Here is a 23845-nt window from a genome sequence, read left to right on the forward strand (position 1 = left end):
CTGGGGCCCTCTGGACTGACAGTGTCTGGCCAGGCTTTCAGCTGGCTTCCTGCCTGATCTGAGCTGAACTGCCCCCGTCAGGCCACACTTCTTGTTCCAGTGAGTCAGCACAGCAGTGTGGGGCTCTGCAGAGAGGGAGCTCTGCTCAGGGCAATCCAACCACTGCAAAGCAGGGAGCTGTGCCCACTTCTCCTCCAACACCAGCTGCACTGAGCATCTCCCCCGTTGGCCAGCAGCTCACCTGTTACCTGGGCGAGGTTGCATGCGACTTGGGGAGGTGCTGGGAGAACGGCTGGTGTCTGAGTGTAGGTGTAGATGTACTCAACTGTGGAGAAAGTCCCTGGAGAAAAGCTGTGGAAGCCTGGCTCTGAGGAAGCCATCTCCAGACTGCTGCCTTGGCACCATTAAGTGCCTGCTGGTGGCCAGCTGAGAGTCACCTGCTCCTGTGGTGTTCCCTGCTGTTAAAGGGCAGCTAAACCTGCACCTACCTCTCTGGCTTGCCAAGGATGTGAGGACTGGCTGTCAGGTGACTGCCTGTGAGAGTTTTGCCTTGGCCCGTGTGCCATAACAGGGTGAAACCTGGTTTTGGAAGCACTGGGCTCTGTCAGCTGCATCAGAGAGCAGAGTTTTGTCCTTATTTTGGAGCTCCCTGTGCCAGTGGTTACAGGTTATTCTCCCGATATGCATCTCTGAGAGCTGGAAGGGACCTCAGGAGGTTATCTAGTCCAGTCCCTTGCCTGGGCCAAGCACCATCCCTGACATCAATTTGCTGCAATCCCTGAAAGGGCCTCCTCAAGGATTGAGCTCACAATCCTAGGTTTGGCAGGCCAGCACTCAAACCACCGAGCTATCCCTCCCCGCAGCTGAAGAAGTGAGTCTGTCCCATGGAAGCTCATCACTAAATAAATTAATGAGTAAGACTGGGACTTTTTAATTTGGAAAAAAGACGGTTCGGGGGGATACGATTGAGGTGTATAAAATCATGACTGGTGTGGAGAAAATAAATAAGGGGTTGTTATTTGCTCCTTCTCACCACACAAGAACTAGGGGTCACCAAATGAAATTAATATGCAGCAGGTTTAAAACAAACGATAGGAAGTATTTTTTCACACAGCGCACAGTTAACCTGCGGAACTCCTTGCCGGAGAATGTTGTGAAGGCCAAGACTATAGAAGAGTTTAATAAAGAACTAGATACATTCATGGGGGACGGGTCCATCAATGGCTGTTAGCCAGGGTGGGCATGGAGGGTGTCAATAGCCTCTGTTTGCAAGAAGCTGGAAATGGGCAACAGGGAATTGATTGCTTGATGATTCCCTGTTCTGTTCGTTCCCTCTGGGGCACCTGGCACTGACTGCTGTCGGAAGACAGGATACTGGGCTTGATGGGCAGTATTGCTGTTCTTATGTTCTTGAATAAAGTTGTTAGACTTTAAGGTGCTACAGGACTGTGTGTTTTGTTTTTTAGGAGGAACCTGGTCTGTCTGCTTCCTCTTTTGCAGTTCCTTACTGCATTGCACTGTCTCTTTCCCCTTCTGTCTGTCGGCCAGCCTGCCTCTGTGCGCCTGGCACGCCTCTTCAGCACTGACTTCCCCTCTGCCTGCCCACGTTCGCCATGCTGACGCTGGCAGCAATATTAATATGTCCCCAGAGCATTTCACCGCCTGCAAAACTCACCAGACTTTAAGGTGAACTTTAGGGAGCCAAAAGGTTGTTGGCCTGATGTCAGAGCGTAACAGCAGGGCGGCCCTTTGCATGTCTGCTGTGGCTTGCAGGCACTCACCTCCCCTTTCTGACCCCTTCCTTCCCATGGGGCTCACCATTGAGCAGCCCACAGTGAAGACACTTTTATCTCATGCTTGTGGTCAGCTACTCCCATCAGCTGCTCACGGCTGGGGGTTCAGCAGCAAGAGGACTGCATTGCCGTAGCAGAAAGTGCTGCACGCTCACCCTGACGGCTGGCAGTGGAATTCGGTGCGCAGCTGGGATCTGGCCCAGGCCTAGGAGATCTCTGTTTCAGGAGAGCTTTTCAGGGAGGTGAGTTCATGCTGCTGGTAATTAGTTGTGGGCTCAGGCGAGATCCTTCCAAGGGGCCCCAGGCAGGACACAGCTGGCTGACCTGCTGGGCTGGTCATGCAGCCACAAGCCTGCAAGGAGTATTATGGGTTGGAGGAGGGGAATAATTCACCTGGGGCAGTTGTCCACATAGGTCAGAGGAAGAGGACAGAAAGTGACCCTCTCCACTGGGGGACCCTGTGGTGGTGGTGGTTTCGAGCCCCAGTCAGCCGCAATCCAGCCCACTGTGCAGGACCTGCTGGGCATGGAATGGGGAAAAGATAAGCAAAGGGCAAACCTCACTATCTGTACCAGCCTGCCTCAACTTAAGGCGTGGGCTCCTTTCCAAGCCACGCTAAGAATCTGTCCTGCGGAAGGGCATTTTTCACCTCACAGTACCTCACCCACCCTGCACAGACAGCACCAGCAAAAGCAGCCACCCCTCAGGGGCAGGGCAGTGGCTGGTCAGCCTGGCTACCCAGTTCAGCAGTGGCAGGAAAGAGGATGTTTTGACCAAGAGCTAGGATAAGGTTATATGTTGTAGGCAGTGGGTGGGCGTCTGTGATTCTGTTGCCTTTTGGCAGCTGGCCCCAGGAGCAAGCAGCACCTACAGCCAGCATTTCCTCTATTTTTTCTGTCCATGTGTGGAATAAATTTTATTATATGCACCAAGGCATATGCAGTTGTGTGCCACCAGTAGAAACACAGGCTGCCCACAGTGGGGGGCTGTGGGCTCTCTGCTGATCAGCTGGGTGGCACCTGAATCTCTCCTGAGTGGCCATCCAAGTGCTCAGCTTACAGGGAACACTGCCCACAACATATAACCCAACGGAGTTACTCTGCAAAAGGTGCAAAAGGCTTGGACTTTCAGGGTGTAAGGATCAGGACTGTGGTGTTTGTATTCAGATGTGGTCACCTTCCATAGCCAGAGGGCTAGACTCAGCTACCCAGCCTCTTCTGCTGGGCTTCCACAAAGCGTGGGTATTTTAAACCTGATGTTTAACCAGCTGTGTCCTCCCCAAGGCTTACCTCTGTAACGCTTCCCTGCAGGTGATAGCTGAAGAGTTCGCGGCAGAAATTGAGTTCTTTTGCTCTCTTTGACCTCTGTGGCCTTCCGAGCAGCCTGGCCCAGAAGTTTTAGGCAGCCTGTGCTGTATTTCAGAAAGCACAGACGCAACGTCAACTTTCAGAGGACTGTTAGCATCTAGTGAGGAATGCAGTGCTGGGTGGGCAGTACAGTCAAATGCTTATTGTTGGTCTATGATTCCTGAATGGCTGCAACAGTGAAGACAGGCCATGAAAAAAAACAAAGTCTGACAAGCAGGGGTGGAAAAAGCACACAAAAAGCTACTTGAGTGAAAGCGCAGCTGCTTTTACTTCTGGATATTTGAGTACAATAAAGAAGTGGTGTGTGTGTGTACTTAAGTTGTACTTGTACTCAAGAAACTTTTTGGGTATTTTTTCCACCACTGCTGATGAGTCCTTGAAACCATTTAATTCTGAATAAAACTGGTATTCCCTGCATTTTCAGTTTACTGATTTCTGGATTAAATGACCAGAGTTTGGAATTCCATACCTATTAATTTCCCGGCAAAACACCATGGAACCACTTGGCAGCAGCCAACTCCACCTCCTTTAACAGTGACCTGTAGGAAAGATTTTATTTAATTGGGTCTTTTAATTGGGCCTTGGACGTGGTGCTTTTACCAGGTGTTACATGAACTACTAAGATCTGGTGTTTGAAGGCAGAGGTTACCAAATGAAGATGAAACACTCATTAGTTGTAAACCACAATGCCTATCCCCTGTAAACTAAGGGGTGCCTGCAAGCAGCTTGCAGAAGCGAACCTCCCGGCCCGAGCTGTCAGATTACGGATACAGGGCTTGCAGCGCTGCTCTAAAAATACCCGTACAGACAGCGCCTTGAAGATGCTATGCTGAAGTCGAAGGAGGGGGATGAGTGCCACATGAACAGTCTTGTAATTAATCAACAGTCGCTCATCAGGGCAAATTGTTAGCCTGGGGTAATAACCCTTCCCAGCCTCTGCCTGGTGATCTGTTCCATCCTTGTTCTTGAAACGAGCAGGGGTCTGTCCATGGACACCATCTTGGCCTGGAAGTTGCTTGATCCTTCCATAAGGGCAGGGGACTGGACTTGATGGCCTCTTGAGGTCCCTTCCAGTTCTAGTGTTCTATGAATCTATGTGTTGGGTCTGGTGGCCAAGGCCGGAGTCCTGGTTCCAGTGAAGTCAGTGAGCACCTTGTTGATTCAGAGGGCCGAGGTTTTCACCCCAGATTTTCACAGGGGCTCAGCAGCTAGTGGCTCTTAGAGTGACACTGACAGCCAGCCTGTCCCCAAAATCCCAGTTTCCCATGTGTCTCCAAAACCCACTGCCCCGTGTTCCTTCCGAATGCTGAGCGGTTCTGATCAGCGGTGGGTGCTGAGTTGGTTAAGCACAGTCTGATGCACAAGAGTAAGCACTGCTGTAGCTGAGCAGTTAATGTGTGTGTCTGGTAAGAAATCTTGGGGTATGCCAAAGGAGTCGTGCTATAGCAGGAGGGCATGGACAGTGTTTGGTCTGAGTTCACTAGGAGGGCACTGCGAATGGGCTGTGCACGTCTTACTGGGCTGTCGCTCAGACTGCATCCCAGTGGTATTATCCTGGGAGTAAGTATCAGGGAGGTAGCCGTGTTGGTCTGTATCTTTGCGAACAAGAAGAAGTCCTGTGGCACCTTATAGACTAACCGATATTTTGGAGCATAAACTTTCGTGGGCAGAGACCCACTTTCTCACACTGCATCTGACGCAGCGGGTCTTTGTCCACGAAAGCTTCTGCTCCAAAATATCGGTTAGTCTATAAGGTGCCACAGGACTTCTTGTTATCCTGGGAGTGAGACTCACGTACAAATGTGGATAAGCACTGCAGGCATTTCGCCGTGTTCCCGACCTCTCCTGCGGTCAGAGTCTGTCTCCGCGGGTATGTGGCGGCTGGAAGTCGCCTAAGCATGGGGGTCAAGGTAGAAGCGACGATTTCTCCGTAGCAGCAGAGCAAGTGAAATCGTTGGGTCCGTTCTCCACGGGTGGGATCTTGTTCCTCTTCGCGGCTGGGCTGGCTGGAAGCGCGTGGATCATAGGCCATTGTTCTGACTTGAGAGGGGGTGGGTGTGAAGCCCCGGCAAGGGAAATGACAGCCACCCTCCTGGAGAGATGGCAGGGAAGGAGTTCATTTCTGATGAGAGACGGAATGGCCGAGGTGAGCTCACGGTGCATCCGCTAGCGATGACAAAGGGAGGCTGGTCCGGCAAGGGCAGCATTGTGGGCGGTGGAGCTTGATGGCATCCGTGGCGCTTCCTTGCTTAGATGCTCCAGCGAGGGCTGCTTTGGAGACACGTGGACAGGGGATGAGGAGGAGCGGTCGGAGCAAAGGACATTCTGTAGGTGCCCGAGGGAGGCCTCAGGCCAAGCTGAAGTTGGGCAGCTCACCCTGGTAAAAACACCCTGGAGTTCATCAAACGGGAAAATACAATTGCAAGAGGGCACTGAAAGGTCTTGGCTTGAGTGCACGAGGAGGGCACTGGGGGACCGGCCTCAGTTTCGCCTCCCACCCTTTGTCTTGACTGCAAGCTCTTGGGGTGTCGCTGTGCGTGTACGGAGCCTCGCACGACAGGATCCTGATCCCAGCCCGGCTCTGTAGCGGGCACTGTGGTGCAAATGAATGCCACAGTGATGCTGCCGTCGGGGGAAGGCATGTCATTCAAAAACCGCCCCGGCCCATGTGGGGGTGTATAGGCTGTGCTAGAGAGAGGGCCTGGAGCCCTGAGCTGGGTGCAGCAGCTGAGGGATGAATAAGAGGCTGTAACCCCAGTCAGGCCAGTTATTTCCCATAATGAAGCTGGGCAGAGTTGTTGCTAGTCAGCGTACGAGGTGTTAGGTATTTGCAGAAATGTGTTCCAGCCGGTAACAGCTACAGTTCCACTCTAGTCCAACGTGAGAAGCCTGGACGAGGCAATGACCAGGGGTGTTTTGTTCAAGATCAAAGGAAGATAACAGCCAGGCGTCGTGAATACATGAGGTGCAGAAGGTGTGTATTTTAGTTGTTGGTCTCAGCTTATGTTTGTCTCGGCTTAGGCCCTTTTTGTGGCCAACGGGATGGCAGAGACTCCGGCTGCTGGTTGAAACGCTCCTTGCCCTACAGGGCCCTCCTGAGTTAGCACACCTGTAACCACAGATCCAGGGTGCTGGGACTGTCTTGAAGGCAATAAGCCTGGTTACTCCGGCTGCAGCAGGGAAGCTCTGGGAGTGGGCTGTGGTAGGGAAGCTCCAGGGTCTGGTTGTGGCAGGTGGGGGGGTCCAGGGCCGGTCTGCTCGGGCTGCAGCAGGGGTCTGGGGCCAGACCGTGGTTGTCTTTGGGGTGAGGGAGAGGAGCCTGGTTCAGGCTGTCCCTCCCCTGGCCACCAGGCTGGAGGCTAGGCTGGGGGTGGGGTAGCCCTCCTCCCCACCATACGCAAGTGCCTCGAACGCCTGTGTGGTGCTATCTAGGCAGCTGAACAGTCAAGTGGCTTGCAGGGTACTAAGCCCAGCGGTACTTGTCGCTAGTTTTGCCAGTTTTCACTTGTAGCAGGTATAGGCACTATAGACTCCTGGGGCAGATTTCCCCTATTTTCACCCCCAAAATAAGCCGCCAGACTTCCCCAAGAGCTCAGCAAGTTTTGGGCCTGGGGGTGTGGCGCTCTTGTGAAATCCTGCCTGTAAGGGGTCACCGTGAGAGTGGCTGGGTGCTCAGCCCCAGCAGTCCTGCCCCGTCAAGCGAGACGGAGCGCATTGTGTGCAGGGGTGTGTGCTAGGAGTGTTCTTGCCTCTCGGGAGGGAGCACAGGATCTGGGCTGGGGACTGAGCTGCTACGGAGAGGGAGAGTGATGATTTAAATCTGGTGGGTCCAGTGCTCCATGCGCTGTCCTGGGAGCCCGGCATGCCTGAGTTCAAATCAGACATGGGTATGGTCTTCGGACCTCTGGGCAAGCCACTTTCACTCCCTGGCCTCAGTTTCCCCAGTGTTAGGAAGGGGAGCAGGGTGTAGACGGGAGCACTGGGACGGTTAGTTAGCTGGTGTCATCTCATGCGCTGAGGATGTGAACCACTGTGTAGATATTAAGATGCTCAGTGGAGGCCCCTGCTCTCAAACTGCCTCCTGCTGCGTCCTCCGTCTCCCGGGGTTTTCCCCTCACTCCTAAACAGGAGCGGGGCTGCAGCTGGGAAGGGAAAGATGCAACAGTGGGGCCAGGGATGAGAACTTGCTTTGCGTCATTCAGAGACTTGTCCCTTTAGACCCACATAATTGTGCCTAGACACTGGCGGATGCCTAAGTCATGAGTCCAATGCGTGGGGGAGATAAAGCATGTATCTACAAAATACAACAAGCCCGGGGTTTGTGACCAAGTAGGGGTGTGTGAGGCTTTTATTCCCCTGGTCAAGTTGCTTGTGTTTCCTACTGTCCTGTAGCAGCCTGAATTGTGTGCCTCAGTTTCCCCAGGCACAGCAGCAGTGCACAGTGGTGAGGGAAGTTTCGGTGTGATGACTTCCCATGCGCAGACAGTGGGGGTCAAGGCTCTTTGTAACTTAGGCAACTAGGTAACACCCTCCCCCCATCCCCCCTGCAACTCCAGAAACAGGACACAGGCAGGAGGAGGGGCCCAGCTGGTGTGAATTGGAACTGGGCTGTTGAGTGGGGCAGTCTGGTCTGGCTGGAGAGGGAGGAGGGAGGGCCAACGCCTGGTTTGGGGACCCCCTCTGGGCCCCTCTCCCGAAGATGGATTGTACTGACGGCTTCTGGTTTCTGTGCTGACAAGTCTGTTCTACGCTGTGTCCCTGTCGCCTGATAACCTTCCGTTCTCCCTGTGAGTGAGAGTCACACCTGACTGTGGATGGGGGGCAGGGCCTGGGGACCCCACACCCCAGGACTTCATTACACTGCTTAGCAGGGCTGCAGCAGCACAGATGGAATCTGGATGCCCCTGCTCCAAAAGTCTGGGCCCTGACTGCTTGAGAATCTCCCTCCGCCCTATAGGGCTGTGGCACACAGTTGGGCCATCCTGATTGTGTCCCGCAGAGGCGGGGGGCCGGGGGGACACATACTGTAGTCAGCTCTGCCAGCTGCTTTTAATTTGCTGCTGCACCGAGCACCCCCAGACTCACTAAGCCTCTGCTTTGCTGGAGGACGGCAGCCCCAGGCTCCCGGCCAGCTCTCCTGGGGATTCAGAGAGTAGCCCCGTTGCCGTTGGGGTGAGGGGCTCTCCGCGGTGCTCACCCAAACTGCAGGGCAGCAGCCCCACGCGGCCCCTGCCCTGCTCTCCGCCCCAGCTGGCTTGCCAGCCCAGGGAGGTTGGCAGGCTCATTTCCATAGAGGTGGCTGCTCAGAAATGAGGTCACTCCAACCCAGAGACAGAGAGTCGTCATTGGCCGCAGTGCCATGCAAGCAGGGCAGCTCACAGCACCCTTCTCTCTGCCCGCGCCAAGAGCGAACCGAGAGATTTGCCCCCTGCCAGCCCTCTGCACCGAACACCCCAGGACTCTGGATCCAAGCCAGGGCGGGCCTGTAGGTGTGACCCCCACTGAAAGGTCCTGGGATGCCTTCTCAGAGTCCCTGCTTCCCTTTGTGTCCTGCTGTCTGGCTGGGCACGCCACGGCTACCACAGCGCCCCCGAAATGCCCCCAGACCGGAGCCTGACGTCCCCTAGCTCCAGCCCTTTGTTAAATGGAGAATAGAGGCACTGGCCCCCCTTCACAAAGTCCCTTGGCCAGGACTTTCTAAAGTGACCCATGATCTGGTCGGGACACCTTCAAGGGGCCTGCGTCTTCTGGGTCTCTCCTGGATCCTCTCCTGACAGAGGGAGGACTCACCTCTCCGGTTTCTCCCTAACTGTTCCGGTTGGTAAACACTTCCTAAGGTTGTGTTGTGTTCCCGTCTAATGCCTGGTCTACACAGAGGATAGCAGCCTACTACTGCTGGCAGCTGGTGGAGTTGTTCATTTTGCTCCGATAGTAGACCTTCATGATGCTCTCCCATGTTCCGTATTCTCGCCAAAGGGCCTCGGGGTTTCCACCCAGCTGTTGGAACCCAGAAGCAATTATCTTAACGGATTTATACTCCTTCCCCCTCCCCCTCTTGGTCAGTTTTAGAACCCAAAAGTGACGGTTGCCAAATACGTTGCTATGAGGCTTTATTCTCAGTTGCTTCTCATTCGGCTGAACTTTAGCCATTCAGGCTAAAGTTTTCTATGCTGGGTATCTGCTACAGGCTGAGTATACCAGAGGGGTGAGGGGGAGGGATAGCTCAGTGGTTTGTGTATCGGCCTGATAAACATCCACTCCTTCAGGGGGCCATTTAAGGGCCTGGGGCAAATAGATGAACAAAAAACACCTGTCATGGATGGTGCTTGGTCCTGCCAAGAGGGCAGGGGACTGGACTCAAGGACCTCCCAAGGTCCCTGCTAGCTCTGCAAGATGTGTATCTCAATTTGTTGCTACTGTTGGGAAGTTTCAGCTAAAATTAGGGTGACCATCCATCCCATTTTGGGCAGGACAGCCCCATATTTTGGGTGCCCTCCTGGCATCCCGATCTATTTTGCCAAAGGGGCTAATGGCCCAGTGTTCCACTTTTTTATAGTGCAGGTGGCTGCCAGTGGTTCTGGCTCCCCGTGGCTGGGGTAGCCGGGAGTTGGACCTGCACAGTGGCGCAGTTGCTGCCTGGCTTCCCCTAATTTGGGGAACCAGCCTGGTGCAGCTGCCACCTGGCTTCCCCCAGCTGCGGGGAGCAGGAACCAGACCAGCATGGCTGCTGCCTGACTTCCACCGGCTGGTGGGAGCCGGATCGGTGCAGTTCCTGCCCAGCTTCCTGCAGCTTGTAGAATCTGGGAGCTTTGCTGGTGGGGTGGCAGCCCTGTTTCTGATGCCCCAAGTCATGGGGCAGCCGAGCGCTGCAGCTGCCCCTCACAGCCCCCGCAGCAGAATGGCCACCCCCACAGGGCAGCCACCACCTGACTCCCAGGTAGGGTGACCATCCATCCCATGTTGGCCAGGACGGCATCATTCCCTATGTCCCATATTTGGCTGGGGGAGATATGGTCACCTTAGTTAAAATGACACCATCATTTTGAAGATGTCTGGGGACTATATGTTTTGCCCTTGTTTAAAAAAAAAAGGGGGAACCTCCCCCCCAAACCTCTCTTACAAACATTTTGTTGAGAAGCTCTGTCTCCCCTGTGTTTTGGAGCTGGGCCTTGAGATGTGGCAGAGACTTTCCCTGGGGTCAAGGCTGAGCCTTTGTCTGGTTCTGTGACAGTTGGCCCAAGTTTGGCCACGGTTTACAAATGTTCAGTACAGGCTTCTTGTGGTGCTAAGTTCCCCTAAGATTCAGTCTGCACTGTGCATGCTCCACCATCCTCACAGCTCCTGCATGTGCCTGGATGATGTGTGAAGGCCTGAGCATGCTCCAGCCTGCAGCTGCTGAGGCTGAGCAGGGCTTGCCCTGAAATTGCAGCTCCTGGATGCCAGTGGCTGCTGTGGGGCCAGGCACAGGAGCTGAGAGCCTGTCTCTCTGGTGTTCTCAGTGTCTGCCTGGCAGCGAGGAGGAGAAGAGGGAAGCAGCCACACTGATGAGCAGAGTGGGCGACAAATGAGGAGGAATGCAAGTTATGTGAGCTAGAGGGTGGGGGGAGCCGAAGAGGAGAGGGACAAGAAATAGAGGGGGCAGAGGAGGAGGACATAGGGTCCCACTGAGGGGACAGAAGGACACTAGCCAAGTTGGATAGGAGCATAAGGTTACAAAGACAGGCTAGACGTGCAAGGACAGAAGTGCTCAATAACCACTACATCACACTCCCTTCCAGAACCTGGACCTGAACTGGAGTCCTGTCCTGAGTCTCCACTTTCATTTACTGTCAGCAAAAAAGCTACAAAACAGCCTCCTGCTGCTGCCACATATGGTGGCTCTAATGGTCCAGACTGGTTCCATGTGCTAGAATATCTCTGTTTTCAGGTTTAAAAGAAAATTAGGACATTTACATCCTAAAACAACATTAAAAGAAAGTTGATGTTGCAAAGTCAAACCCTCCAAAATAAGGAAATGCCAGAATTAAGGTTGTCAGGGTAGCATTCATTTGCCTTCCCTATGTGTATGCATTATGATACAGTCCTGGATGAAACAAACACATCCTCCTTTTTCTACTGGACTCCAGCCTCACTTAGCATCAGCACTGAGGCTGAGTCAGACTCGTGTGTGAAGTAGGCTGGTGTCTGTAGGATCCCTGCCTCTTTTATTGCAGATGATATCTAGTGAATGAGGCAGCAGTTGCAGAAAGAGGAAGGGTGGATTATGGTCAAAGAAACTGAATGCTTCTGGGAGAACTGGGGTCTTTCCCTTCCTCAAGTGGAGCTCTGGCCTGGTGATGGGGAAATCTCTTAAACCACAGTGCTCAGAGTTTGCCACTGATTGTGTGTTCCTCGTTTTCGGGTGGCCCCACATAAGACTCATGGGAACAGATTTGCAGAAGTTCTGAGCACTCACAGCTGCAACTCAGGTCATCTGGAACTTTGCTCTGGGCATATAAGGTACCATCAAAATGCTAAGAGATAAGGTATGAGTTAGAATATCTTTTATTGGCCCAGTTTTGATAGGCTCTGTTTTGTCAGACTGTCCGCCGATGTATTTCAAATGGGTCACCGCAGTTGATAATTGTTGCCTTAATCTTTCTGTGCTACAGCTCCCCACCTATGAAATACGTATAACAATATCACCTGCAGAAAAATGAATACAGGAATGCTTGTGAGGCACTCACCTACTACAAGGAGAGTACCACAGAAACACCCAGCAGGAAATGAAGAATGCTATAGGCAAGGCAGGGTCTGGATGGTGTGCAGTCAGTGACGCCTGGTCCATGTATTAAATGAGAAGAATAAAAAGAAATATTGAATAACTACTCATTTGCTGAAGGAGGGGGAAGTCCTGTATAAAAAAATAGTGCGGGATCATGTAAATAAAGACCATACAGTAGGCCTGGGTTGTGTTCTCGCAAGCCCTGTGTAAGTCAAATTTCAGGCAGCTCAGGGGATCCAGGAAACTGACCAGGGCAGCAGCCCTGGTCACTTTGCTGGCTCCAGTGGGTGGAGGGGAGCCTGGAACCAGGTGGTAGCCTGACTCTGGCTCCCCTAGGCTTGCAGGGCCGAGAAACTGACCAGGGCAGCATCCCCTGGTCATTTTCCTAGCTCGCCTCCACTGGCTGGAGCCAGGAAAGTGAGCAGGGCTGCTGCCCTGGTCAATTTCCCCTCTCCTGTCGGCAGCAGCTGAAAGCCCAACTCTTGGCTGTCACCACTGACAGGAGCAGCTGCCGCCCCTGGCAGGAGTGGAGAAACCTCTCCAGACAGTGGTGGCAGCAGAGTCAGCTGCTGCCCCTGACAGGAGCTAGGAAACTAACCAGTGCAGCAGCGCTGGTCAGGTTCCCTGCTCCTCTGGCTGGCATTAAACTAAGATACAGGCAGCTCGAAAGCATGTATCTTGGGGGTCTACTGTGTCATGATGCACAACGTAAGGTTGCTTCATCATCATCATCATCAACAACCATGGACTCAGAGCCCGTTGGTGTCCGATGCCTCCCTCACTATTTCCTTCCATCTTTCCTTGTCCCGTGCGGAGCGGCTTAGTTTCTGTAGACCTGCTCTGCACCAATCTACTGTATCATCTCCCCATTCTCTGTGGGGTCTACCTCTCCTATCCGAACCGTCCATTATGCCCAATAACTGGGTCTCGACTTTTCCCTCATCGTTCATTCTGCAGATAAGCCTGAACAGCTGTAACTTCCATTGTATGACCTGCGGTAGCTTCTCTCGAACACCCATGTCCTTCTCTTCGAATCTTTTATTATCATCCCTGTCTCACATCTGTACAACAAGCTGCTGACTACACATGTTTTCAAGACACTCGGTTTCATTCTTTAGCTAACCGCTTTGTTTTTCCAGATCTCATCCATCGCCTTCAAACATGCCCTTGCTATTCTAGTTGCTGTTCCCTTCTTACAGTCTAGACCATACATCCTGTTGCTACCTAGATACTTCTCTGTGTTCTCTCTAGTTCGACCCCCTCTGCACTGATCTTCCTTCCTATTTCCTTGTCTCCAAATACGATTGTCTTTATTTTATCAATGTTCATAATCCATACCGCTTCCCTTCCTCATTCAGCACCTGCACCATTCTCATTAGCTTCTCTTCATCTTCTTCAATGATAACTTCATCATCTGCAAACCTCACATTGTTAATTCTCATCCCATGCACCGATATTCCTTCTACCTCTTCCTTCATCGTGTCCATCGCTCTCTCTAGGTGTGTGATGAAGATACTCGGTGATATCGGATCTCCTTGTCTTGTACCCCTACTTGTTCTCAACCAACTTCCCAACTCTCCACATGTTCTCACTGCTGCCTCCGTGTTGTCGGTGATATCCTTCAGCAACCGAATCAGGCTGCTATCCACTCCGCATGACTCCAGCACCACCCAAGTCACTTTCTGATCTACACTGTCAAATGCCTTCTGAAAATCGATGAAGCGATATTCGTCCTAGTGGAGAATGCTGGCAACCGTTCCAGTCCCACTGTCTTTCACATGCAAAGCAAGTGCTCCACCACTTGAGCTAATTTCTCTGGTGATAAGGTTGCTTGGGTGTGAACATTCTTTCAACAGGTTTGGTGGTAATTAATATTTATATTCCAGTAGCTCTTAGAGAGGCCATTGTGCTGCTAGACCCTGTACACCCGTTCTGAGAGATGTTCCCTGCCCTGCTGAACAGCTTATGGTCTCAGTACACAAGGCCAACAAGAGTGGGAGAAGGGTTTGTCATTAGCCCCCTTGACTAATGGGGCATTGAGAACCACAGAGGTTAAGTTGCTTGGCCAAGATTATCCGAGACACCTGTGTCAGTCCTGGGAGCTTCACCTGGATGTTTTAAGTCCCAAGCCACGGTCCTAAGCCACCTGTTATTGGTTTGTCCTCTGATGTGGTAGAAACTTTCCACACATTTGGAAGAGGAGCTCACAGGCACCCTGGCGTCTCCTGGGAGATATTCCCCAGCTGCCTCCATCTCCACATTGAGACACATTTCATAAAAAACAGAGCAAACCAAATTCAGATCACTGCCTGAGGAAACTTCCCCTCTTCTCTGCTTAATAAACCTTCACTGGAAAAAGTCTGTGTGTTGCCCATCGGGGTGGTGCTTGTTTTGAAGACAGCAAATAATAGAGAAGTAGCAATGGGGAGGCAGTTGTGGCTGAATTCTAGTTACCAAGAGTTTTGCAGTCTGATGCAGCAGGAGAGAAAGTTGCTGAACTGAGTGTCTCCCCAGTGCTCATTGCATGCTGTAATGGGGTTCGATGCCTTGCTGTGGCACCTCATATTGGTCACACTGGGAATTTGCTCAGTCCTCAGCAGGGCATCTCTTTCTGGCCACCATCTCCCCCATCATTGCTATCTACTCTGTGTCTTGCTTCCGCTGTCACGCCCTGGACCCCTGTTGCTTCCACAGCTAATATCATTGTGGGGTAGTAACCAGGTTATTGCAGGTCAGACATGGGAAGTAATTGCCCCACATTACTCGGCCCTCGAAAGATGTGGACCAGTTGAAGAGAGTCTAGAGGAGAGCAACAAAAATGTCACAGGCCTAGAGAGGAATCTGTGAGGAAAGGCCGAAAACCCTTGGGAGGTTTAGCTTGGAGAAGAGAAGATTGAGGGGACCTGATAACCATCTTCAGAAATGCCCAGGGCAGGTCTAAAGAGGGAGATGAGGAGTCGTTCTCTGTGTCCTTTTGAGGGTGTGACAATAAGAAATGGGCTGAATGTGCCTCAGGGGAGATTTAGGTCAGACATTAGGAAGAACTTTCAGGGGAGTTAAGCTCTGGGCTGGGCTCCCAGGGGAGTTGCGGAATCCCATCCGTGGAGGTTTGTAAGATCAGGCTGGACAGGTGCCTGCCAGTGCTGGCCTTGGTTTGCTTGGCCCTGTCCCAGCGCAGAGGGACGGGCTGACAACCTCTCATGGTCCCTGCCAGCCACGCATTTCTGGGGTAGGACAGCAAGCCAGAGGAGTGGGAGCTGCGGTTCCGGGTAGCTCCTACCTGTGCTGGAGCCTGCATGCTCCAGAAGGGCTGTGTGCTGAATGAGCTGTTTGGTATGGTGCTTGGTGGTCATCCATCATCACCGGTGGTAGTTTTTCCTGCTGCTTAGCAATGGGAACAGGGACAACCCCAGCTGTGTGCGACCGGGTGGTCAAATAGTCTTTTTGCTTGTGGTGCATTGGAAGTCTGTGCAGGAGTTGTCCCAGACCTCATGGCGATGCCTCCAGAGTACAGTCTGCTGACCCCTTACCTATGACAACGTACAAAGACCCTGATTCTAATCACCCATTATCCTAATGCAAATCCGGTGTTGCTCCTTCCACTTCAGCCGAGTGAGTCCGGGTATGTGCCGACATCAGTGAGATCAGGGCCTGTGTTTTTAAAGCTGCCGTGAAAGGAAGGGAAGGAGAGAGATTTGGGATAGAATTATAGCTGCATTCACATGCGGTGTTTCCTTTTTTTTGTAGCCTTCCTGCTAGAGAGGAATCCCGAGCTCCTGAGCCTGTGCCTATCGTTCTACCTCCTCTGCCTGCTGTCCCCCATGTGAAACCCCAGCCTCAGCAGAGCCCCCCAGAGCTGCCTTCCCGACCAGCCAACCTCTTCGTGCCGCAGTTTGGTGAGTGTGTGCCAGGTTAAGCCGCTGCTTCTCAGGCTTCAATCCTCAGGCCTTGTGTAGTTTGTCCACTGTCCCTCCCTGATACCCATTGCAGCAGCACCAACGGTTTGGCTTGAATTGACCCCGGGGATTTTCACTGGTTGCAAGATCACATTCTGGGTGCCAGGAACCCGGAGATCACAGGACTCAACAATGGCTCAAAAAAACAAACAGGATGCTAGGAATCATTAAAAAAAAGCGAGGGAGACTAAGACAGAGAATATATGATTGCCTCTGTATAAATCCATGGTACGCCCGCAGCTGGAATATTGCGTACAGATGTGGTCGCCTCATCTCAAAAAGATCTCTTGGCATTGGAAAAGGCTCAAAAAAGGGCAATAAAAATTATGTGGAGGACACACCAATAATAACGTGCTATATGAAGAAAAATTAAAAAGGCCGGGACTTTTCTGCTTAGAAAAGGAGATAATAAGTGAGGGTATGATTGAGGTCTATAAAATCATGACAGGTGTGGAAAAAGTGAATAAGGAAAAGTTATTCGCTTATGTCCATCACATAAAGACTAGGGGTCACCAAATGAAATTAATGGGTAGAAGGTTGGTCGGCCTGTGAAACTCCTTGCCAGAGGAGGTTGTGAAGACCAGAACTTTATCAAGGTTCAAAAAAGAACTAGGTAAATTCATGGAGGTTAGATCTATGGATGGCTCTTAGCTAGGGTGGGGAGGAATGGTGTTCCTGGCCTCTGTTTGTCAGAGGTGGGAAATGGAGGACAAGGGAGGGATCACTCAGTGACTGTCTGTTTGATTCCCTCCCTCTGGGGCATCTAGCATTGGCCATTGTCAGAAGACAGGACACTGGATTAGATGGACCTTTGGCTTGACCCAGTCTGGCTGGTCTTACGCTCTGACACAACATAGCAATGGTTCTGAAGCAGGCCTGTCCAGTCACCATGTGGCGATCCTCTCCTTGCATCTGTCAGTGCCACACCAAGGCTTAATGGGCCTAAAATCACCTGGAGGATTTTCTCTTGGGGGTGGTCTTCAGAGGACCAGCAAAACCACATGCCACCAGGAGAGCAGATAAGTGGAAAGCAAGTCATTTTTACTGAGTATCAGATGCTGAATTATCCCAGAGTAGCCAGTGATTGGATTCATCTTTGCTGGCTGGCAGAGGTGTAAGCACATCTGCCCCCAGCTCACTTTACGGCTGTGACCCCTGATCCTCTTAGTAGCAATTGGCAGGGGGCACAGGGTGGCCACTGAGAGTTACAGGAATCTCCCAGGCCTGGAATTTACGTTCCGGTTCACCAAAGAACGTTGTGATGGCTCAGATACAGACTGGTGTCAGCCTGCTCCTCAGCGTCACAGGGAAACCCTAGGAGTTCGGAAGCTGCGCTGGAAATTCTGTTCTTCGGATCGGTGCCTGGGGCTGGGTCACCAGCAAAGGGAAAAGCAGGTTTTCTGTTGGGGAAGATATGTCTTTATGTGGCTGTTTACGTGGAGATAAAGGACTGTGTAATTCACAACGGGTCAGGGAGAGTCAAGTACCAGGAAAAGTAGATGGGGTGTGTGTGGTAGGGCCCTGTCTTGAAGTGCGAATCTGGTATATCTGGGGCACAAAGAAGACACCCTGTCACCTTTCAGCTAGGAGGTAAACAACCAGCAAGTATGCTGCCTGAAAGAGGCTCTCAGCCAAGCTTGATTAAAAATGCTGGAGAAAGCTGAGGGTGAGAGAAGGTTCCTTAGACAGGAGGTGACATACTGAGATGTACATCCCATAGAGCTGGAAGGTCATTGAGTCCAGCTCCCTGCTTTCTTGACAGGACCAAGCACCATCTTTTTATAAAATCTCCATGGATGGGATTCTGCACCAACCCTGGGAGCCTAGCCCAGAGCTTAGCTCCCCTGAGAGTTCTTCCTAATATCTGATCTAAATCTCCCCTGTGGCACATTCAGCCCATTTCTTATAGTCTATTTCCCCCAGATCCCTAAACAGCCCCATCAAGGATTGAGCTCCCAACCCTAGGCTTAGCAGGCCAATGGTCAAACCGCTGAGCTGGCCCTCCCCCCTGTTAATCATGTGTAGTGTCTAGAAATGTGACACGATTTTGTTTGACGTGAAATCATTTGTTTCCACTGTCCTTACTCACCATCCCTTGCGTCTCTGTGTGTTCGTGTTTTCACTACACAGCTGGCTCAGGTCTATGGTGTGGAGCACGGTGCTGCTCCTGCTTGAAATTTACAAGCAGTCATGTCTTGTTCCTTTGGGAACAGCTGGCCTGGTAGTTCTGCAAGTGTGCAGTGAGAATGGGCTGGACACTGTGGGGAACAACCTGAGTCCGTGGGCTTCAGTGTGCGCCATTCTCTGCCCGGTATGGAGAAGGCGAGGCCTGCGGGGGTCTGGCAGTGCCTATGCTGGAGTGGGAGCTGGCAGAAAAGTGGTTAAATCTCAAAGCAAAGGGGAATCCCCGTTGGCTCAGGACTAGTGCATGGGACTAGAATGCAGAACTCCTGGGTTCTAATTCCAGCCATGCCACTGATCTCCCTAGAGTCTTGGGCAACTCTCTGAACTACTCTGGGCCTTAGCTTCCTCCTACATGAAATGGGGGCAGGAGGGGTTGTGATACTTCCCTTCCTCTCTAGGGCCCCATCAGGCCTTTGGTCATTAACCTGAATGAGGCCTAATTAGTTAAATTCACTGCAAATTAGTTAAGCCCTGTAGAAGTGCATAGTATAAGCAAACTCACAGGTCTGCATCGCACCAGCTGGGGAGCACTGTGGGCACCCCCAGAGGAAGTTTAGTTCTCACTGCTGTGTAAACTCTCTGGCACGAGAGAGGAGATGGGTCTCAGCTGTGGGGAGTACAAAGGGGCTCAGTTATTGAGGGCTGCTGGACACACCCAGGTCCCACAGCTCTGTCTTGACAGACTGAGGCTGCTTCGTGCAGGGTCTGCCTACAGTCCGGAGATAGCAGTCCTGGAAGCAATGGCTCAGAATTCTGCATGTTGCAGAGGAAAGGAGAGATAGCAGCAGCTGTAGCTGGGTGTCAGTGCTATTTTCTATATCCTCTTTCACTCCAGAAATGCAGCCACCTCTGGGGTGGGACGCATCACTGGTTAGGAGTGGGAGGGACGGGTTGGTGGTTAGTGCATTGACTTGCTACACTCAGGCTGTGTCTACACTACAAAAATAACTTCGAAGTGGCTTACTTCGAAGTGTAAGCAACTTTGAAGTAGGGCGTCTACACGCACCCTACTTCGAAGTTAAACTTTGAAGCAGGGCACAACTCCATTCCCGGGAATGGAGTAAGGACTTTGAAATTGGGCTCCCTACGTGAAAGTTAACTTCGAAGTAAGGGGAGGGAAAAAAAAAAGGTGTAGATTCTCTACTGGCTACTTCGATGTAGTGCTTAACTTTGAAGTCAACTTCACAGTTAGTTCCTAGGGTAGACACACCCCTCGGTGTTGTGCGCTCAGTCCTTGAGGGGGCCATTTAGGGCTCACTAGATTAAAAAAAAAAATCATCAGGGATGATGATCAGTCCTGCTGTGAGTGCAGGGGACTGGACTCAATGACCTTGTAAAGTCCCTTCCAGCTCCATGAGATGTGTGTATCTCCATATATTAACAGTCACTCTGCAATAGCTGCCTGGGTAGCAGCACAGGCTAGCAATGTGAATATGTTGTGAGGGTCCTGGGCAGGATTTTAGCTGGGTGACCACCCTGTGCCATCTGCTGTGCTCCAGCAGCTCCCCTGCTGTTTCTGTCTCTGTCAAAGCTAGCTCAGACAGGCTGACGTGTGCTGCAGTCACAGCAGACCCTGTGGGATGTTCCCCAGTGTGCTGATCACGCTACTGACATTTTGCCCTGTTCTGCTGGGCCAGATCCTCTGGTGCCCCCCAGCCAAGGCACAGAGTTGGGGTTACCACCCCCAACCCTGCAGATCAATCCAGACCCTGCTTAGCCACAACTCTGGGTGGATGCAGTTCTAGGGTGCAGCACCCGCAAAAGAGATCAAAGCCCCAAATAAATCTGTCTCTGCAAAAGATTTGCATGGGTTCGGGGGGCGGGGGCAGCGCTAATCAGGTAAGTCCCCTCTACAAATGAAAGGGAGGTAGGCACTGTGGTAGCCCACCCCATATAATAATTGCTGAGGCTGGGCTGGATCATAAACAAAAGAGTTTTTATTAAGCAAAATTGTGGACTGTAAATGGTGATTAGCAACAACAGTGAGTTACCAAATTAAAATAAAAGGAAAGCGCGTCGCTAGTGGTTACTTTCCTGGGAGACTTATGGCATGCAGATTCTTACCCTTAAATAGCTGTTCTCATGTCAGATACAATCTTCAAGCCAGAGGGGTTTTTTTTATTTTATTTCTCCTCTGATTTGGGCCAACAGCCTTTCATAGTCCTTTTTTTCCCTTTCTTAAGATGTGTCAAGGAGATTCCAAGGCAAGCTGAAGCCAAACACTGGTAGCTTTCCCACTGCTTAAATAGCCTTCCTGGTAGGGCGGAAAACCTTTGTTTTTCAAACTCCCTCCCACATCCCATGGAAAAACGCTAGATCAAAATGACTTTCAGCACCAAGTGGTATGGTCACATGTCTTTCTAGAGCCAATAACAAGGCTGTTTACAAATTGTTACCTAGTCCTTAGGGCTGGGCCAGCAATGGTATCCCTCATTAACACATTTAAAACTATAGGCATACACTCCATATTCCTAAAGTCACATACATGAATGATCCATACAGATCCAGAGGATTACAACAATGATGGGTTACACAAGGGGTATTTTGTTCAAAGCATCTGTGAGTTATGCATATTTATATTCATAACCCATTTTCCATAAAGCATGGGGGACTCGTCACAGAGGGGTACTGAAGAGAGGGTTTCTCCTATGAAACTGCAGAGGGGGTTGGGCTGAAGCCATCTGCATGCTCTGGAATATGGCACCCATGCATCTGCTTGTGCAAAGATCACCCCGGGATCTTTCAGGACTGCAGGTGGGCTGGGCCGTGGCTTTGCCGCTCGTTCATGCAAAGGCTTGATTCTAAACAATGTTTCCTGCTTTGGTTGTTCAAAATGAAATAAATCAGGGAGCTGTCTTCTAGCCTCTGTTATCCCACACTCCCAGGGAAAGTCTCCTCCCTCAGAGGCTGGGCTACTGGGAGACACAAGGCCTGGTTGTCTGACCAGGAGACAGCTTTGATCCTGTAATAACCTCGTGTGCTGTGAGCTCTGCCAGGAAGCCAGCACACCTGCCTCTGGAATCTGGACGACTCCATAGCAGTGTTTAATGCTGGTGGTTAGCACCCTGGTTCCTCTGGAGCTTGTTCTTTGCAGAAGTTAAATAAATGGCCGGTTTTGTTTTTCTCCCTGGGCACCTCCCTCTCTCCCGTTTCTGAATGGAGCCTTTGACTCTGCAGTAGACAATTCGTGCAAGTGCTGTAATCACTTGCAGTTTCTCCCGGTAGCAGCAGCCCTGTTTTCTGCGCTCCTTAGCTCAGCATATTGCCATGGAAAAACTCTCTTCCAAAATCGCTCTGCAAACTCTTAACGTATTGGGAAAGAAAAAGGACCCAACAGGATGTAGCGCTGCCCTTTCTCGTGGTCTTGTCCTTCCATAACCTTGCCTCCCTGACAGCTGTCTGTCATTCCCCCATGGTTCTCTGTCTCCTTGGGGCTTTAAGCCTGCAGTCCTTCGACAAAACACCCAGTGATTTCACATTCAGGCTCTTAGGGCGAGATTCAAAGCAATATTAGCAGGAGAGTCAGATGTGAGACACGGGAGGTCCTTGTCTGGCTCTATGCAGCACTGGCGTAGCCTCAGCTAGAGGCCCGAGTCCAGTTCTGGGAGCCACGCTTGAGGAAGGACGGGGGAACTGAAGAGCCCAGAGGACAGCGAAGAAAATGATCAAAGGTTTAGGACACTTGACCGATGAGCAACTAATTTGTTCCATCCCTGGGCAGAATAAATTTTGTTCTGTGCACCAACTCACATGGAGGTGTGCACCACAGATGTGAAACACGCTGCCTGCTGTGGGTGCTCTGCTGATCAGCTGGGGGGTACCTGAATCTCTCCTGGGTGCCCACCCAAGCTGTCAGCTTACAGGGAACAACTGCCTGTGAGGAAAGGATCAAAAACCTGGGGCTGTTTAGCCTTGAGAAGAGAAGGTTAAAGGGAGGCCTGAGAACAGTCATCAAATCTGTTAAGGACTGTTATAAAGAGGGGGGTGATCGCTATGCCCACTGAAGGTAGGACAAGAAGCAATTTGTAGCAAGGGAGATGCAGGTTGGCAATCAGGACAAATATTCTAGTTCTGCATGTAGCTGAGCCCTGCCGTAGGCTTCCAAGGGAGGCTGTGGAATCCCTGTCATGGGAGTGAGGCTGGACAAACCCCTGTCAGGGCTGGGTGACAGAGCTGTGGTGGAGTGTGAACGTCAGAAGCTGCTCTTAGAAATCCTCCCCCCAGTGCTAGTGTCATTTCATTCAAGGCCAGGTTTCAGGGTGCTTGACAAAATTAGCCTCCTTTTTCAGTGGGGAAACTGAGGCATGGAGTGGGGAAGTAAGATGGACAGGGTGACCCAGGGCATCTGTAGCAGAGGAAGCGGTTGAGCTGAAACCTCTTGAATTCCATTCCGGTGCCCTACCCCGGACAGGGTTACCTCTTGCCTGACCTGTGTAGCTGGTCGACTCGGTTCAGGAGTGATCTCAGGGTGCTGGCTCCCTGAACCCCCTGTTGTATGAACAACATTTCTCAGTCTCCCTTTGTGTCTCTTCACAGACAACTCTGACTATGAGGAACCCCCATGGGAGGAGGAGTTGGCAGCACCACCAGCAGATATGAGTGACAAGGTTGGCTCATAATGTGGCTCTCTCAGTAGGTCTGTCTGTCTTGCCTGTGGTTCTAAAATGCAAATGAGAGAAAACAGCCCCAGCTTCGCATGGAAAGGAGGGGTGGGGTAGAAAAATCAGGTGGTCCCATCAACTTTATCCCAGCTCATTTTAAAGGACCAGAGAGTGAAGTTCAGTCACACCGCTGAAATGCAGCCCGCTCTGGTGAGGAACATGCCGGCTGCTAACGGCCCACAGCAACGCTGCATGACGCTTAGGGCAAGAAGCAAAGACGAACGCAGCATCTCGCTGAAACTGTCAGGGGACGTGGGGGAGGCAGAACAGTGTTACCGAAATTTTGTCTGTGATACAGAGGTGGCGGCCAGTGACTGGGTGAGTTAGGCAGCTGTGGCCCTGGGTTGCTGCTGAGGCATAAGAACAGAAATGCTGCTTTCAGGGGCGAGCCTAGAGAACATGAGGCCCAATGCTGCCCTTCACTGACCCCAGCTGCTACATAGGGACAAGTTCCAATTCTCTCTGTTCTCATGCCAGCCCCATGGGCCCTCGCTTGAGTTGCAAATCAGGGACAGTGCTGAGGGGTGCCAACCGCCAGGCTGCCAGCGTCTGTGACAGTAAATACCTCTGCAGCTCCCGGCCTCGGTGGATCCTGCTGGACAAGTGCACCCCTGGTTCACCCCAAGCTGCCTGAGGCATAGTGAGCGTTGGCACACCAGTTTTCAGTTGAGAAAAGAGGAGAGTAGGTGGGGATATGGCAGAGGTCTATAAAATCGTGACGGGTGTGGAAAAAGGGAATAAGGAAAAGTTACTTACTTGTACCATAACATATGAACTAGGGGTCACCCACATGGACTTTAGCAGGATTCAGAAAAGAACCAGACCGTATCACGGAGGTCAGGGCCATTGATGGCTATTAGCCAGGATGGGCAGGGAGGGTGTCTGTAGCCTTTGTTTGCCAGAGGCTGGAAATGGAGGCCAGAGGAGGTGTCACTCAGTGATTCCCTGCTCTATTCCCTCCCTCTGGGGCACCTGGCATTGGCCACTGTTGGCAGAGAGGACGCTGGGCCCGAAGGACCTTTGGTTTGGCCCAGTGTGGCCGTTGCGATGTTCTTTATGTTCAGTTTGTGGTGGTGGGGCGCAAGCTGTGGGCGTTTGTACCTAGCTCAGCTGTGCGTGC

The 23845-nt window shown here is 51.8% G+C and overlaps 1 protein-coding gene across 10 annotated transcripts in view; it reads left to right on the forward strand.

Moving 5' to 3' along the window:
• The window catches only part of ARAP1 (ArfGAP with RhoGAP domain, ankyrin repeat and PH domain 1), a 225839-nt gene that overhangs the window by 121893 nt on the left and 80101 nt on the right, over positions 1–23845 (forward strand). For 9 of the 10 annotated variants that reach the window (XM_075017667.1, XM_075017270.1, XM_075017578.1 and 6 more), the window contains 2 exons: positions 15672–15820; positions 22601–22671. In XM_075017667.1, coding sequence (XP_074873768.1) covers positions 15672–15820; positions 22601–22671 — 220 coding nt within the window. Of the gene's footprint in view, positions 1–1916; positions 2036–15671; positions 15821–22600; positions 22672–23845 lie in introns of those variants that run through there. The other variant, XM_075017953.1, reaches the window with a different exon arrangement.

This window comes from Carettochelys insculpta, chromosome 1 (assembly GCF_033958435.1).
Source record: "Carettochelys insculpta isolate YL-2023 chromosome 1, ASM3395843v1, whole genome shotgun sequence".
Lineage (NCBI taxonomy): Eukaryota > Metazoa > Chordata > Testudines > Carettochelyidae > Carettochelys > Carettochelys insculpta.